The sequence below is a fragment of the Syngnathus floridae genome, chromosome 17 (assembly GCF_059516105.1).
Source record: "Syngnathus floridae isolate MCC-2025c chromosome 17, RoL_Sflo_1.0, whole genome shotgun sequence".
In the NCBI taxonomy this organism is placed as follows: domain Eukaryota; kingdom Metazoa; phylum Chordata; class Actinopteri; order Syngnathiformes; family Syngnathidae; genus Syngnathus; species Syngnathus floridae.
Genome location: NC_142429.1, coordinates 12,449,852 through 12,466,530, shown reverse-complemented (window position 1 = coordinate 12,466,530; position 16,679 = coordinate 12,449,852). Strand labels below are relative to the sequence as shown.

General features: G+C 49.3%; 3 protein-coding genes across 12 annotated transcripts; 1 reads left to right on the top strand and 2 right to left on the bottom strand.

Moving 5' to 3' along the window:
* Positions 1–175: 175 nt before the first annotated feature.
* tmub2 (transmembrane and ubiquitin-like domain containing 2) lies at positions 176–2,806 on the top strand. Its single transcript, XM_088357155.1, has 3 exons — positions 176–333; positions 1,038–1,576; positions 1,927–2,806. Exons 2-3 carry the CDS (start codon positions 1,044–1,046, stop codon positions 2,312–2,314), a joined length of 921 nt encoding a protein of 306 aa, XP_088213281.1. The 5' UTR covers positions 176–333; positions 1,038–1,043; the 3' UTR covers positions 2,315–2,806.
* On the bottom strand, positions 2,230–7,446 carry atxn7l3a (ataxin 7 like 3a). Of its 3 annotated transcripts, XM_088357148.1 has the most exons (14): positions 7,172–7,445; positions 6,704–6,737; positions 6,277–6,385; positions 6,075–6,207; positions 5,823–5,994; positions 5,654–5,754; positions 5,523–5,545; positions 5,403–5,448; positions 5,216–5,268; positions 5,024–5,098; positions 4,799–4,842; positions 4,243–4,314; positions 3,693–3,919; positions 2,230–3,539 (listed from the first exon to the last, which is right to left on the bottom strand). In XM_088357148.1, exons 3-14 carry the CDS (start codon positions 6,325–6,327, stop codon positions 3,295–3,297), a joined length of 1,242 nt encoding a protein of 413 aa, XP_088213274.1. In that variant the 5' UTR covers positions 6,328–6,385; positions 6,704–6,737; positions 7,172–7,445; the 3' UTR covers positions 2,230–3,294. The 3 variants fall into 3 exon arrangements, with proteins under 3 accessions (XP_088213274.1, XP_088213272.1, XP_088213273.1); XM_088357146.1 differs by having other exon boundaries at positions 5,523–5,754; positions 7,172–7,446; XM_088357147.1 differs by lacking the exon at positions 4,243–4,314 and having other exon boundaries at positions 5,523–5,754; positions 7,172–7,446.
* An 847-nt stretch (positions 7,447–8,293) lies between these two features.
* ubtf (upstream binding transcription factor) lies at positions 8,294–16,428 on the bottom strand. Of its 8 annotated transcripts, none has more exons than XM_088357131.1 (21): positions 15,872–16,426; positions 13,496–13,555; positions 13,228–13,400; positions 13,076–13,159; positions 12,756–12,911; positions 12,598–12,662; positions 12,393–12,519; positions 12,211–12,321; positions 11,930–12,063; positions 11,428–11,569; positions 11,298–11,339; positions 11,097–11,204; positions 10,875–11,030; positions 10,667–10,804; positions 10,457–10,567; positions 10,299–10,390; positions 9,979–10,168; positions 9,853–9,900; positions 9,719–9,772; positions 9,456–9,575; positions 8,294–9,373 (listed from the first exon to the last, which is right to left on the bottom strand). In XM_088357131.1, exons 2-21 carry the CDS (start codon positions 13,530–13,532, stop codon positions 9,266–9,268), a joined length of 2,196 nt encoding a protein of 731 aa, XP_088213257.1. In that variant the 5' UTR covers positions 13,533–13,555; positions 15,872–16,426; the 3' UTR covers positions 8,294–9,265. The 8 variants fall into 8 exon arrangements, with proteins under 8 accessions (XP_088213257.1, XP_088213256.1, XP_088213255.1 ...); XM_088357130.1 differs by having other exon boundaries at positions 8,294–9,376; positions 15,872–16,424; XM_088357129.1 differs by having other exon boundaries at positions 10,299–10,567; positions 15,872–16,428.
* Positions 16,429–16,679: the final 251 nt, after the last annotated feature.

The following is a 16,679-nucleotide window of genomic DNA, read 5'->3' as shown; positions in this document are numbered from 1 at the left end:
CAACAACACAACGACTCCGTAGTATATTTTTGGGGGGACAAAAATGTATGCTATCTTGACATGGCTGGGACGAAGGAATTTGTTACGGGGGCTTTTTTATGACATGCATGAAAATACATCAAAGAATAAACGCCAGCCAGTAGGTCAAATAAATAAGCTTGTGAGAGCACATCAGCACAGCAACGGGTTGCTGACGTCCCTCCTCTCTTCCGCCTGAGTGTGTGTGTGTGTGTGTGCGTGCGTGCGTGTCCTGTTTTGAGGAAGTAGCCGCTTGCTAGCTACTAGCATCGATCAAGTTCGTCGTCAAACATGCTCTGATCGCACGCCTGGCTGGTAAGAAACAATCGCGTCCTCCACATCGCGGGTATTTGCGATGATGAACGTGAAAGGGGAGTCGCGAAAATGGAGGCAAGAGCTTTCGTTTTCTTTGATTTAGCTTGGGCTTAGCTCGCGAGGCTAACGCTGCTCGTTATTGACGTGAATCAACGCTTGGACGAGAGTCGCAATATTGCTCATTGGCTGGCGTAAAAATCTGCGTCAAAACACGCTTGGCATGTCCTTGATTTGATGATGATGAAGCCCTTTTTGGAATGCATTGTAGCCGCGCAACGTTAAATAACCGGATTGTGACGTCAACAAATGAGCCGTCCGTCTTGGGTCCCATTTCCGGGTCCATTTTCCCTTGGGATTGAGGAGGGAATGCCGAACACGTGATATATATATATATATACCGCAAGCACTACATAAGCACAGGAGTTTGTTAGCAAAATTCTCGTTGATGCAACGGCAAAATCTTGTTTAACATTTGCCGATCAATGTACTGCATCGTTTGCCACAAAGCACTCGATTCCAAGGAAACATTATGCCATGAAAAATCGTCAGTAGAGTTCTATTCTAAGTAAACACTGGCTCGTCGGACAAGAAATCCATGTAAGATTTTGCCCCGAAGATGACCGCAAAAAAATAAAAAAACATTTTTATATACGTATACAATGAATTATATATATATATATATAATTAATATACCATTTATGCAGGAGAAGATGGCAGTGTGTGCACTGACCATGCTGGACGGGATGGGCGGCGAGGCCACAGCGGTGGGGGGGGCCCTGCTTGTGGCCCTGGCGCTGGTCCTGGCCTGGCTCTCCACACACGTGGCAGAGCGCGGCGACCACATCCTGGGCACCATCCTGTCGGCAGGCGCTCACGCCTCCCTCATCGGGGTGGGCGGGGATGCGGGCGGCGGCGACGTCCAGGTGGATGCCCCGGAGCAGACGGGCGCCGCCCCGCCCTCGCTGGAGAACAAGCCGGATGACGGCGGCGAGACGGATGAGGTGGCCTCGCCGGAAGACACTGACCTGCTGCTGGACATTCAGAGCAAAGCACCCCCCGGGGGCAGGATTCACGCTTCGGACGAGGAGGAAGACGAGGATTACGGTGAAGAAGAAGAGAGAGTGCAGCGTTATCAAAAGGACATGTCTACCACTCCGTCCTTTTGCGTGCGACTCAAGTTTTTAAACGACACAGAGGAAGTGGCCGTGGTCAAACCTCACCACACTGTGGACCAACTCAAGAGGTTAGGGCACACCTTGCGCCACGCCACGCCACGCCGCACACCACACCACACCACATCACACCATGTTGCTGTTAGCTAGCTAGCTAGTTGTCACAAATTCCAATGAGCCCAATTGAAGTGGGTAAAAGGAACAATTTTCTGACTGGCCTTGAGAAACCCACGTAGGTGCTTTACACCACATGGCCACAAGATGGCATCGCTTTTAGTCTTTAGCGGCGGCATTTCAGAAAGCTGTTGAAAAAGGTCCGTCCGTCCGTTTGTGACTAGCAAATAGGCAGAGCAACACGATTGCACGTGCGATCAGCGATGAGGAAACACGCCACTTACCTTGTGACTTTCTCCCCTGCCAGTAAGTACTTCTCTGGGCGTGAGCATCAGATCAAGCTGATCTACCAAGGGCAACTCCTGCAGGACTCCAAGAGGACTCTGCTGTCCCTGAACGTGACTCACAACAGCGTCATCCACTGCCACGTCTCGCAGGCCCCGCACGACGGCGGCCCTGAGGCGGGGGCCGCCGGCTCTCCCCAGGGGGCGCCTGCCGTCTCCGGGGGCCTGCGGGCGGCGGGCGTGGCGGTCAGCACGGGCAGCCTGGTGGTACCCGTGTTTGTGGTGATCCTGGCCGTGGTGTGGTACTTCCGCATCAACTACCGCCAGTTCTTCACTGCGCCCGCCACCATCTCCCTGGTGGGTGTCACCATCTTCTTCAGCTTCCTCATCTTCGGCATGCACGGCCGCTGAAGAAACTCGTTGGCATGTAACAACACTAGCACGGCCCCAGATTTGGACCGTTCATATGCTGAAAACCAAAGAAAAAAACAAAACAAGCAGAAGTCCACCCACCTGCATTTTTTCCCCTCCAGGCGGGCCCCTCTCTGCTGCCATTAAAACACCACCGGATGCTTTTGGCCAATCCTGCTAACACATTTCCACAGGGGAGGGGGAGAAGAAGAAAAAAAGACCTGTGATTAAGCTTTCATTTCTGCTTTGTTAGCTCTCGTTTCTCCATCCATGATTCAAGCCCAACATATTTGCTGTGGTGTGAAGAAATTAATTTAAAGGCTGAGATGCTGTATTGTTCAAGTAGAACAGGCCTAGTGTCTTTTTATGTGTACAATGTTGTGTATTTAGTGTAAATAAAAGGAATGAATGAAACAAATGAATCTGGCACTTATGAGAAAAAAGACATCTGGAGTCTAATGTCTCCAATTAAAAGCATTACAAAAAAACCTTCCCACTCTTTTTGTTTATTTACAAATGTCAGCAATGAAGGACAGTGCTCATGAAATACTTTTATCTATCTATCTATCTATCTATCTATCTATCTATCTATCTATCTATCTATCTATCTATACACGTGTTAATATTTTGAGCTCACATCACCAAAACACTTTTACAAAACTTCACAGGACTATAAAAATAGACACAATTAGATTTGAGCTTACCTTGTCCATCTCCACCACCATTACAGTTTCATGTGCAAATACATCATTTACAACAAATAATTAGGTCATGATAATCTTAACAAAACTCAAAATATATGTCACAAGAATGCAAAATTAGCATATATGGTTCACATGAGTTACACTAAACCTGAAATACACACAGCAGGAGAGCGAGCAGAGGAATGCATGTGTGTGTGTGCGTGTGCGTTGCACCTGAATGCCTCATTCCGAACCTAGGCGTAGTAGAGACGTGGAGGGGAAAAATGTTCTCTGGTGCTAGTTCAAGTCATCGTAGATGCTGGAGATAGATGCAGCAGGAGGTTTTGGGCGCTTTTTTTTGGCGGGCAAGCTAATATTACTCTGCGAGACGCCTCCATTGCTGCCACTTGTTAGACTTCCGCTTGTTAGACTTCCGCTTGTTCCTTCGCCGCCGCCGCCGCCTCCTCCTCCTGAAGTGCTGTTCAAAATCAGTGAGGTCCGCTTCTTCTTCTTCGGCCTACGAGGGTCAGAATGGTTGGTGCCTGTGAGGAGAATCATTTCCAAAAACGATAAACAATAATACTCAAACTAATCAAATTCAACCAATTAAAAAGAAATCAAATCCAAACTAAAAGAACTAATAACGTTTGTGGGCAAAATAAAATCCATTTTAAAAATTGCATTCCATTCCTTACTGGCTCTGGATGAGGCGGAGTCAGTGGGCGAAATCTCCGGCGAGTCTTCCCACTGCAGGCGGCTGATGAGATTGTGAGCCCCGCCGCCGCCGCCGCCGCCGCTGCCACCTCCGCCGCCGCCGCCACCTCCGCCGCCGCCGCCACCTCCGCCGCCGCCACCACCGCCGTCCCCTTGGAGCTCAAAGGCGTCGCTCTCGGCCGTGGCGTCGGGGTCAGGGAGGGACGACCTGGTGATCATGACAAGTGCACAAAATAAGGTCACTTCCTGTGTGGACAGCCCTGGAAATCAAACTCGGTACATCCAATTTGCTTGTATGGTGTCCTATTGTGTACTTTTAATCAGCATCATCATCACGACTCTGGTGTTATTCTTGCCTTGACTGAAATGACTGTTGTCACTGCAGCTGCAATCTTGACTTGTCAAACATGGCTCCTTTTAACCGACAGAAGCCATCACTCACTCATACACGAGTTAAGTACACACGGAAGGGATGGGGCTGGGATCAAGGACGCTATTGGGGGGGTGGGGTGGGGGGGGGGGCACACTCACGCGGACGGCCCCAGGAGGAACACCCTGACGCTCCTCCTCTGCTCGTCCGTGTGCTGGGGACAGCGCTGAGACCTGGTGGGCGGGACACAAGGTGGCGTTACACTTCCCCGACTGACACCAGCCTCGATGGAGGAAGGGAGGGAGACCCTTTCACCGTAATTGGCCCCCTTTCACACAGAGATAAGGCAAAGGTGGCCAATCACTGTCGTAGTGAGCAGGGAGGGTGACATTTTGTTTGAATTGCAAATATATAGATCCAATTGCGCCAGGTCTGTGGGTGGTGAAGGAGGCTGGTGACAGGCCCGGAGGCCTGTCCGGCCGGAGGGAGGGAGGGAGGGAGGGAGGGAGGGAGGGAGGGAGGGAGACACGTGCGTGCGGGTCGCCGGCCCTGCTGCCAACTTGTGTTCAACCTTCGGTCGGTCCCAACATTGGAAGTAGATGAAGATGAAAGCGAAAGTCGCTTTCACTTTCACTTCATATAGTGGAAAGGGAGAAAAGTGATAGGGGAAGACGGACAGGCGCAAGAACATGGCAGCTGGGTGCGTGCGCTACATACCTGGTGCACATCTTCTTGGTGTGTTCAGAGATCACCCCACATTGCTGCAAACACACGCACACGCACACACACACACACACACACACACACACACACACACACACACACACACACACACACAAGCTTAGCAAAGCATCCATCACCAAGTCTGTTTCTTCCATTGGTGGAATATCCCAGCCGTACAAGCAGTCCTTAGGAAGCAGTCCGTAAGAGTGGTTCTCTCACCGTGGTCAGCAGCGACCTGACTTCGTCAGGGCCCAGAGTTTCGTAATTGATCCCGGCGTTGTTGTAGTTATTGTACTGGACGAAGGCAAAAGAGAGGGAGAGAGAGAGAGAGAGAGAGAGAAGAGCGCTGGCTTATTGCGGCGTCCTGGAAAGCGTGACTGCTGGCAAACGGGCTAAGAAGGAAGAGTCCACCTTGAACGCTTCTGAGGAGATGCTGCTGCTGCTGCTGCTGCTGCCCAGGTCACCTGAAATGCATTTCATCCCAAGAACTACATCAAGTTTGGACATGAGAAGGCGAGCAAATTCATATAAGGTACACTTTGAAAGTCAATTACTATCTTGCAATGAATTGCTTGAAAGGAAAGAAAAGACTCCTTACCGTTTTTGTGCTTCAGAGATTTGGATCGTCGCGGTGAATTTTGATTCTGCGCAGAGGGAAAAAGAGCAGTTACAAGACAGATCACAACTCCGTATAGAACGAGAGAAATACCGTAAAGACCTTATCTGACTTTCTCTTCTTGGCTGCAATCAGAAAATACAAAAATAACAACAACAGCAACAACAAAGATGGCTTGCTATATATATACACGAGAGCAGCAGGAGCTTCGGTGGGCTTTTCACATTGCTCACATTTCTTCTCGGCGCCGTACGACCAGTCGTTGTCGTTCAGGTCGTCGTTGTCTTCCTGGTCGCTCTCCGACTTGCTCACGTTGTTGTTGTTGCTGGCCAGCCTGTCAAAATGAACAAATCCATAGGATGGATAACATTTGATGTGAGGAGGCTCCATTTGGGGGCCGACCTGCGGCTAGCGATGCGGCTGCTGTTGCGCCCCATGCCCAGACACTTTTCCAGGTGCGGTGCGAAGCGGGACGCCGCGATGAGTCGCTTGCAATTGGGACACTCGCACTCCTTGTTCTTCCACTGGTTGTACACCTGGCCAAAGATGTCCAGTCCGGGCTGGTCCACAATCTCTGCACAGACACGGACAACAGCTCTAGTCGATCGAACGAAAAAAAGCCGACGGAGAACAAACGGCCGCAAATGGACCGACCAAATTCTTTGGCGCTCTCCGGGTCGGTGTCGTCCAGGAAGAAGTAGCCATGCTTGACGGCGCGATGCACCTCAAAGCAAAGGCCGAGGCAGGCGTCCTCCACCAGCTCGGAGTAGATGTCGTGGACCAAGGCCTAGCGCGCACATGCGGGCGGGACTGTTAAACATCAAGAGTGACAACTCACTTTGAACCATTGCAGTACCTCCAGCCTGGTGTTGTCTGGGCCTGACAGGGCCATATCCTCCATTTTCATTTGAAAACCCCTCTGCTGAATCTTCTCAATGGCGTTGGAACCCAACGACGCTGCGTACCTGCATCGTGGTAGCAACAGGTACAATAACTGGTTATTATTTACCAAGCCCAAAAACATTCGTAGGGACACACACACACATAGGTGTAACAGATTGTAGGATCTCTTATGGTGACAAACAAACTCGGCGTTCTCATTAACGCCCAAGGTCATGTCGGCCTACATTCATGCCAGTTGCCTCCATTTCGACTTGACCAAATAAAGACATTGAACATATCGATGCAAAGAATACAAAATCAGTCCGTTCAGAACAGAAATAAAAAACATTGGTGGTGACACAAATGACGCCCATCCAAGTCATTCACTCCAAATGACTCACTTTTAAGCTTTTAAGTCGCTTTTCTCTCTTCATCCTGTCGAGAAAGGGAAAATACAGCCATCAAGTGACAAAAGGCCACAATTATTAAGACAATTAAACAGTGCTCACTTTTGGTGCAGAAGTTATTCAATGACAACAAATGATATTAGAACAGGCAACTGAATGAACATAATACGTCAACATGCATGCGGCTGTCTTTTTGTGTGTGTTATCTGAGTAAACATTACGGGTCACCAAAAGTCGTTAATTATCTCCATGCAAGCTCTTCCTTTCCAAACCGTGACAAGCGTGCCACAGGGAGCAGTGAGGCTCTTCGGCATGGCATGGCATGGCATGGCGTGGCATGGCGTGGCGTGGCGTGGCATGGCATGGCACGGCACGGCACGGCACGGCACGGCGTGGCATGGCATCACCACCACCACCACGACCATCATCAACATCACCATTTCGATGTTGCTTTCCTTTTACCTCGTCGGTCGTCACGGAAGCAGCCCGTTTCCCCCGGGCGGAAGGCAGCCGACTCGACGTGATTCGCGTCAGTCAGCGCGAGGAATCCTCTTCGACGTCCATATTTGCTGGGTCTCAGAGGGGGGAAAAAAAGAGAAACGTGTAATTCTATTTCTCCTTCTTGTTTGTTCGTTGCAGGTGTTAAAGGAAGAAAGAAACGGCCAGCCGTTTTGTGCAGCTTGACAGGCGTAAGGCGGCCATGCAGCAGCGCTCGACCAATCACAGCGCGAGATAACGAGGTACTTCCGGCTACGTCACGAGACGTTGATGTCACGCACTATGAAAAACAATTGGAAGGCGCTACACACGGAATACCTACAAAGAAATAATCATTTTAAAAAATCCTGTTGTCCGCTATCTATAATTATAAAATTATACCCTGTTTTATTTGCCACCACTAAGAGTAGGTTGTTTTTTGTTTTTGTTTTTATAACTGACTGGTCACACAAATACTTTTCCGTATCGAATACTAGATAGATACTACAACGTTTTCTCAAAAACATTTCTTCATCCTCAACACGACCCTGAGTTGTCTTTAGAATAATCACTTTTTAACTCCCCCATACTTAAAAGACAAGCCATTTTTCAAGATTGTGTTTATTTGCCCAAATACTTGAACGACAAGGACATCATAACACCCTCTGCTATAGAAAACATGTTTTTGTTTGTTTGTTGGTCAAATGATCAGCAGTACAAAGTTGTAAAGCTTTTTTCTTGTTGCTTTTTTTCAACATTTCAAACATTTCATCTCAAGGAAAACAAAAACCAAGCAACGGACGGGAGAAAAGAAAACCACTCAATACAAAATAAAACAGTATTTACAAGAATAATACACACTGCCACCTCCCTTTTAACTTTGATTCAATCACAAATCAGTATCACAAACAGAAGATTATAACTAATGTAAGTCATGGTGTGTGTCACCAAGCAAAAATGTCTAATATGTACATTCATCTTGTAGTCTGTGTCATCCATTCTACAACTAAGTGAAGATTTGGAGGGAGTTAACCAAGATCAAACAACATTCAAATGACCCAATTTAAATGTGTTTTTTTAAATAAAGCATGCATGGGGGAACATAGGAAGCGTTGCACAACAACTTGATTTATTTGTAGTTTGGACATAAAAATGAACAACAAACCTCAAAATGTGCAGAGCCTCTAAGAGAACCAAACAAATAACTTCCCATGAATTGCTTTTGTTTACAACTGTGATAACGCAAGTCAATGTGTGTTTGCAAGGAGGCGCAACGTCAAGACAGTTTGTGTTGCGACCGGTGCTCTCGGTTTCAATGAGTATAACGGCCCTCGATGAAGAAGAAGAAAAAGCTGTGGGTGGGGGTGGGGTGGGGGGGATACAATAACCGAGATTGAAATCTTGTTTGCACTGCAGCATTTTAAACAACGTTCCAGCAATGACAACAGAAAATAAAATCCAAAACATTCATCATGGCTTCTTTTGTTTTTGTTTTTTTTGTTTTTTATATCTGAAAAAATACCACCTCTTTAAGAAGTCAATAGGATAAAATCAAAAGCAGAGGAAAAAGTAGAAGGGGGGGGAAAGTATTAACAAGGAAACATTCTTAAGAGTGCAACTTTTTCCAGTACAAATACCCTCGCATCCTGCCCGCCCCTCTCCCTGCTTGAAGTGTCCCACCCGCTCGTCGTGTTCTTTGGCTGCGAGAAGCCTGGCTCGTTCGTCCCTGTGGAACAATCAAATAAAATGGACGACATTGTTTTCAAACTCAAAACAAATAAGTGTCAGTTCAGAACATCGCCAAACCAGTGGGATGCAGGTCCGACTAAAACTCAGCGAGGGGCTGATGAAGGGAAGAAATTAAAAGAAAAGAAGGGAAGGAAGGAAGGAAGGAAGGAAGGAAGGAAGGAAGGAAGGGGTAAAAAAAAAAAAAAAAAAAGTGGGTGGGTGAGAAATGGAGGTGGCGGCTTGGGCAGGGGTTGGCACAGTGGCAGAGATCCCCCCCCCCCCGAATGAAGCCCCCGTGGCTCAGCTTGGTCTGTCCCGTCGTCACGGTGGTCCCGCCCCCTGTGCCTCTCTTCAGTCTGAGTCCGAGTCTGACGAGCCGCCAGAGTTGGACTCGCTGCTACTGTCTTCTGACTTGTTCTCCTTGTCGTCCACCTCGTCGTCGTCTTCGTCATCATCGTCCTTCTTCAACACAAACATTTGGAACGGTCTGTGAGAATCTAAAAGATTCCCGCTTTTCCCAAAACGTATCGGCGCAACTTACGTCATCGTCGTCATCGTCGTCGTCATCATCTTCACTGGAGGAGCCCGCTTCGGAGGAAGCCCTGTCCTTTTCATCATCGTCGTCGTCGTCGTCATCGTCGTCGTCTTCTTCCTCGGTGTCCTGTGGGAAGCCGTGCATAAACGCTATCGTTGGCTGTTCAGCTTCTACATCTGGATTTTGTCCGCTTGGGAGAGATCCTTGCATCTTTGAAGCCAAAAATATTTCGGGCTGATCACTTTAGCGGTCCAATGCTAGCACCTTACCGATTTCTTGACCTTTGCCTTGGGGCCTCCTGGTTTTGTCGGGGTTTTTCTTTTCTGGAAGATCAAGAGGGCAAATTGGAATTGAAACATGCCACCACAATAAACCCAGCTTCTCATATTGTGCTGCGCCTCACCTGTGAGTTGTACTCTTTGTAGGAATTCCTAACTTGAGAAGATACACTCTGAGGGAGGGAGGGAGGGATTAGAAGAAGCAGCAGAATTGGATGACTTTCTTTTTTAGCAGAAGCAGCATCACTCACGGCCAGCCACTGCTCAAGCAGCACTTTGTACTGCCTCTGCATCTCCTCTGCAATCTTTTTGTAGCGGTCCTTGTCCTTGAGGGGCAGCCTCTGCCAGCGGCTACCAATCTCCGTCATCCTCTCCTTCATGGGCAGGTGGTTGAGCTCTCCGTTGGACAGCATCTCCTGAGAGAACTTCTGGTAGCCGTTTCTGGAGCAAAACAGGACGTCAGCAGGAAGGAAGGAAGGAAGGAAGGAAGGAAGGAAGGAAGGAAGGAAGGAAGGAAGGAAGGAAGGAAGGGGGAGAGGGAAGCCCGCGACAAATTGCGAGCGCAACTCACGACGGCGGCTTCTTGGGTTCGCCCTCAAACTTCATCTTCTTCCCAGAGGCCACGGCGGTGGCGACGGGCGAACGCATCTCGCACAGGTCTCGCTGCGGACGACAGGCGGAATGGCGCTTAGCTGCCGCCGGGCCGAGGTCGTCGTGGCGCTGGCTCACCTCGTATCTTTTCTGGTCTTCTGCCGCCTTTTTGATCCACATGATCTTTTCTTTCTTTTCCATAGTACTCCAGGTGGCCTCCATCGCCTTCTGAGCCTTGGGCCGGTCGTTCTGCATTGCACATGCATCTTTGTTTTGTTTTGTTTTGTTTTGTTTTTCCACTCCATTCAATGTTTACTGAAATAGGTCAAGTGTTTGTACACGGCTTACCTTAAATCTGGCCAGATAGTCTCCGATGACGCTTTGCTGCCAGATGTCCTGCGCCGTCTTGGGTGGGTCGGGCAGACTACGGTCCTCCTTTTTCTCCGACCCCGCCTTCAAGACCGCCTCCAGTCGCTTGTACTTCTCCTGCGTTCAGAACGAGGAGGCGGCTCAGTCCCACGTATTCAAGGGAGGGGGGAAAAAAAAACACTCGTACCTTTTTCTTGTCCGGCAGCTCGTTCCACATGCGCGCCAGCATTCGCGTGAGTTCGCTTTCGGAGAGATCCGGACGTTCCTGGTGCAGCTTGGGACGCTTCTCCTCGGAGAAGATGAACATGGCTGAGATGGGCCGCTTGGGTTTCTCCGCGTTGGCCTGCAAATCAGAAGTCAAACGTCAGACATTGCGAGCACAAAGACCAAAATGGACATCTCTGGGCACCTTGGCTTTGGAGTTCTTTCTGGACGCCGCGCTGTTGGCCCCGCTGCCCCGCTTGAAGCCCACCTTGTCCTCACCCAAGACCCTCTGCTGCTCCTCCTCAGACAAACTCTGAAGCGATCCCAAAATGGCGACAATGTGTGAATTCAAAGCGTAAACACATATGGGGATGCCAAGCCAAGGCGACGCATGAAAAGAACTTACGCTGAGGAATCTGTTCATCTCAATTTCGTATTCCTTCTTCCTCTGCAGAGAGAGAAAAGAAAAAAAAAGGAGGACATTTAGAGCACTATGAAGACAAGCCATATGGTGAGAGGCAAGCATTTTGCGTTACCTGCTCACAGCGCTTCTGGTAGGCATCCTTCTCGTTCTGCTTGAGCAGCTTCCAGCGCTGGCTGCACATGACCATACGCTCAGTGCTGGGCACGTCCTTCATGCTGGACATCAGCTCGGCGCAGAACATGGAGTAACCGTTCCTGGAAGGAAGGAAGGAAGGAAGGAAGGAAGGAAGGAAGGAAGGAAGGAAGGAAGGAAGGAAGGAAGGAAGGAAGGAAGGAAGGAAGGAAGGAAGGAAGGAAGGAGGGAGGGAGGGAGGGAGGGAGGGAGGGAAGGAAGGAAGGAAGGAAGGAAGGAAGGAAGGAAGGAAGGAAGGAAGGAAGGAAGGAAGTTAGGAAGGAAGGAAGGAAGGAAGGAAGGAAGGAAGGAAGGAAGGAAGGAAGGAAGGAAGGAAGGAAGGAAGGAAGGAAGGAAGGAAGGAAGGAAGGAAGGAAGGAAGGAAATGATGAGTAGCCGCTTTCTGCGGCCGAGGGAGGGACTCAGACGGGGCGCTGACTCACGGTGGAGGTTTGTCGGGACGGCCGTCGGACTTGTCCTTCAGGTGCCTCTCGGCTTTGGTCAGAGTGGACTTGACGATGTCCCCCTGCGTCAGGTTCATCTCAGGATGCTGCTGAATGTACTCGCGCATGGTCTCCTGCCAATATCAAAGCCACAAACGTGATGGGAAGCCAAATCATCCAACGCGTGGCATTTTGTCTCTATTAGACAGACAAGCTGGCACGTGATGTGCTGCCGCTGGCACGTGATGTGCTGCCGCCGCCGCCGCCATCTTCCAGCTCACCTCGTACAGCTTATGCTGCTCCAGCGACTTGGCGATCCACTTGAGTCTCTTCTTGTCCGACAGCTGTGTCCACTGCTTGCTGAGGTAGTCCTTGATATCCTTTGTGGTAGCCTGGAAAAGAACGGCAAGAGCTCCTCAATGGTGAAATGAGGCATACGGGCGGCAAAGAAAAGTCAACTTACGTCAGGGTGGCCTTTGAGGAAGGCCTTCTTTTCGTGGGTGTACCACAGCTGCTGAGGCGTTTTGGCCTTCTCGGGAACATTTGAGCCTTTTTTAGTCATGCTCTCCATCAGCTCCGGGTGCTCCTCCCTGGTAGACGGGAAACGTTTTCAAAATGTGATGGCCACCATAAGGAGCCAAATCCAAGTACTCAATAGCTGAACTTACCTGAACCTCATCATGCTGTGGACAAAAACCTCTTTGTCCTTCACAAAGTCATCCAAGTATTTTTTCTGCACGGTGCAAAGAAAAGGGAAAAAAAATGTCTTCAGATGGATTTCCGTTTCTTTTCCCCCCATTCTAGCCCAAAGCATCTGGCACTTTACCTTTTTTTTGTCAGGCAGCTCACGATATTTCTTGGACAAGATCTTGGTCAGATCCAAGTTGCTCATTTCCGGATGCAATTTGGCATACTTGGCCCTCTTCTCCATGAAGAAGCGGAAGTACGGTGTCAGGGGCTTCTTGGGAAAATCCGGATGTTTCTGTCAGGGGAGGAAACGCAGGTTCCTGAACCCTCTGGACTACATCCCGCCACATTTGATGCCGTTTATTTTCCAAAACCTGATTGTGGGTGCATCTTGTGTGCTGCATAAACGGCTAATTTAAGTCATGAAAAACCAAAGAATAAGAGGCTGTCATAGGTTACCTTTAGTTTCTTGCCTTTGTATGGGTTCTTGATGTAGTCCTGAGCGTCCAATATCAGCTCGGTGAGGGTCCGGAATTTACGGATCTGTTGTCGTCAGACTCAATGAATTTTGTGCCGTTTCCAAACTATCGCCTCAACCCTGGTGGCCTCACCTCTTTGGCGACCTCCAGCCACTTCAGCTTGCACATGTCGGCCGTGTAGGAGTTGAAGGCCACTTTCTGCCAGTCCAGGTGGGACTCTGACGTCTTGTACTTGGTCAGGTCCTTCTGCGGCAGTGCCAACTTCATGGACTCCAGCAATTGGAGCACGTCGTCCTGGGCCCACACTGCAGCGCAAAGTTCAATAACATACATATTAGGTCAACCAAGCAAGAGTGTGACAATTTCAAATGAGAGTGGAGCCACGCCGCGCACTCACTACCTTGATGTTGGGATGTTGCCTCCATGTTTCCATTCATTTGTGGGTTGTCCTTTATTTAATCTGGAGAAATAAGGCAAAATGAGTTTGTAGTTACTAACCATACCAATGTATATTTGAAGGCGTGGTAAATTCACCACTTACAACTCGCTGTAGCTACGTATCACGAAATCTATATTCAACGGGTAATAGGATGATAATAATAGGAGTTTTTAAATAATATACAAGCCATTCATTTTTCAAGTCACCTTCACCGTTTGACCTAAAATGGTGGAGTTGGCCTGGAGTACAAGCCATTATAAAGGGAATGAAAAGGATTTTTTTCATGGGTCCATTTGAATGTGGTATCGCAAAAACAAAATACAAAAGAAAGAATCGTGAATCTAATAACAAATGTTGTTCTCAACATGATTAGACGTGGCAAGGTGGTGAGAATGGGCATTCCAACGTGGACATAATGGCTTCTATTCATTACGCCGCCCCTAAAACGTTTACGCTCTGCGTTGAGACACACACGCACACACACACACACACACAGGCGATAGTTTGCGACTGCTCTCAATCTCAAATAACACTACGCGCGGCGGGCTAACAAGTAGCAACGCCTTAGCTCCCAGTCTCCGTCAAGCTACTTTCCAGCCACACGGAATTTCGCCTTCTTTCCCCCTCCTTTCCTCCCTCCCTCCCTTCCAACCTTCTTCCTACACGCAACGACTATTTTCTGCGCCTGGGCCCGTTGGCTAATGGAGGATTTTCGGGTGGGGTGGATCCACACAGGAAGGAAGGAAGCGAGTGGACGGACAGGCAGCTGGAGGCGACCAGCTGACCACGGGGGAGCTGCTTTCGCTCTCCGACCAACGGACCAACAATGGCGGCTATCACTGCGCCACAGGAGCCTCATCACCAGCGGATCTCGCTCCGCCGCGCCACACTCGATTTTCAACGATAAACCGAAAGAATGGCGACATGTTGTCCTAAGCGCTTAACAAAGGGTTTTTTGGGGGGGATTGTTTGTAGCGTATATGCTTTTAGGTGTGGTTTGATTCGAGAATTAACAAAAATGCGGTGTATTCTTCAGTGAGGCGTAACCGAGAGGAGCTTCCATGATGGCGGATCCTCGTGGTTCGTCGTGTCCTTGATGGCTCCAGCTAGCACAAGCTAGCCTGTTAGCTCGAAAACCCCCAGCCGAAGGCGAAGCAGCGACGCCGAAATTTCGTTACCAGGCCACCGTTTCCCAAAACTCATTGAACCTTTACAACGTTTCAACACCGTCCATTATGCTCGATACTTTTGTATCACCTTTGGTGCCATTTTCAGGACAATATGTAAGCGGTTGACGGGGTTTTTGTAAGAATTCAATTTTATCCTAAATATGTTACGAGTGCTCAAGGTAATGCTTACGTTGAAATAAGCACATACCCGGAATTCGATATCAAAATATAATTTGAACGTTGATATGAAATTCTACAACGTATACGTTTCCAAACGTACATGGGTCGGCTCTCAACGTTGTGCTGGGGCTTGGAGGAGCCACAAAGACGAGAGACTGTAAAAAGATCCAATAAAAGCTACACTAAAACTAATTGTGTTTTTGATTGTTATTTCAAAAGATAATGCGAAAGTATCGATCAACTGTAGTTTTGGGTTAGTCGTGATTACATTACAGGAGGCTAGGCTAACGTCGGAGACCGAAAAGCTTCCGTGGCGCCACAAACGAGCTCTGACGACCGCCATGCTTCCGAGCAAACCTACCGTGACAAGGTCCAAATGGCGGCCCGGGGAAAGAAGGGGGAAAATAGACGTGGCTCACCACCGCGGGGCTCCTTTTCGTCGAGCCGAACAGAGACGACGAAATAAAATAGACGGGTTCACCGAGGAGCTCGGTAGTCCGGGGCTAGTCGGGAAGAGAGAAGGGGGAGAGAGAGGGCGGCGAGATACTAAACCAAGATCCCTGATGGCTAACCGAGAGGGGCGGCTGGCGTTTCTGCAACCTGCCGCATGGAGGTCTTAGCGTGGAAAGAACCGCGAGCTCCCGCGAAAGCCGAAAGCCATTAACATCCAACGCGGACGTGTACTTCTCCACAACGAGAATGTCATTTCAACAACACAGGAGCGTTACCTTCTGGTATCGTGTCCACAAGTCTCTTCCCCCCAGCCGCAGAGGACAAGAAATACGGCTATGGCCAACCTCGTGTGTCCCCTTTCCACTGCCGTATGTCGAATACAAAGGAGGACCGTCGACCGACCGATCGCGTTTTTCACACGTATACAACAAATGCTACATTTACGGCGGTCAAATAGGCGAAGTTCAGGCACTCGTTCGTGGCGCAGTCGTGTTGCATTTGGGCCCGAGCGGGGGGCTGCTCGGCTTGGGCTTACCTCGCTGCTTCTCGGCGTCGTTGGAGAGGAAGAAGGGGAGGGTTGAACGATCGCCAGTACTGCGCCGTCGGTCCTCGGCTCCAGTCCCCGCAGAGATGATTCTTCCCCCGCCTCCATCGCACTCGCAGTCTCCCTCCAGTCAACGCGCAGCAAGCTTCCCACTCCCCACCCAACCTTTTCGCGACGCCGAGTCGTCTTCCATGTTGTCGGACGGATCGACGCCACCGCCGTCGTTTCCGTCGGCCGCCATCGCATTTTTTTCTTTCTTTTTTTTTAACAAGTGGAGGGGCCCTCCGAGCCGGACCGGCCATCATGTCCGCTCCGCTGCCGATGTTTGCAACACTTTTCACAAACCCGATCGAGCATCTAACAGCGAAAGTTCACATCTGACTAAGCTCAAATCATGAACCGTATATGGCTGGCTACGCTTGACATTATTTTTGGTTCATTAAAAAGTGGGGGTTACGTCTAAGCGCTGGGTGTGTTATTAAGTGGACCTCGATACCTTTGCACGTTGAAGGGAATTGCCGTTTTGTAAAATGTCGGTGGCTGTTTGACAGCTTCATATTAGATCAGCACGTTGTTTTTTTTCTCCCTTTTTCAACTCCACCTTGTGTTTGTGGGCGGAACCCCGGTCGGCCGGGCCGTCCAATCGAGGAAGCCCGGTAAGGAAAACAAACGGCTCCCAGGCTTCTGGGCCTTGTTCAATAGTGATGCGTTCGCTTGCTGTCGGGCATATTTACATATACTCCATGCAAAATATTAGCGTTTAAAGTATTTTGAACAATAAGTGACTTTTTACTGTTCG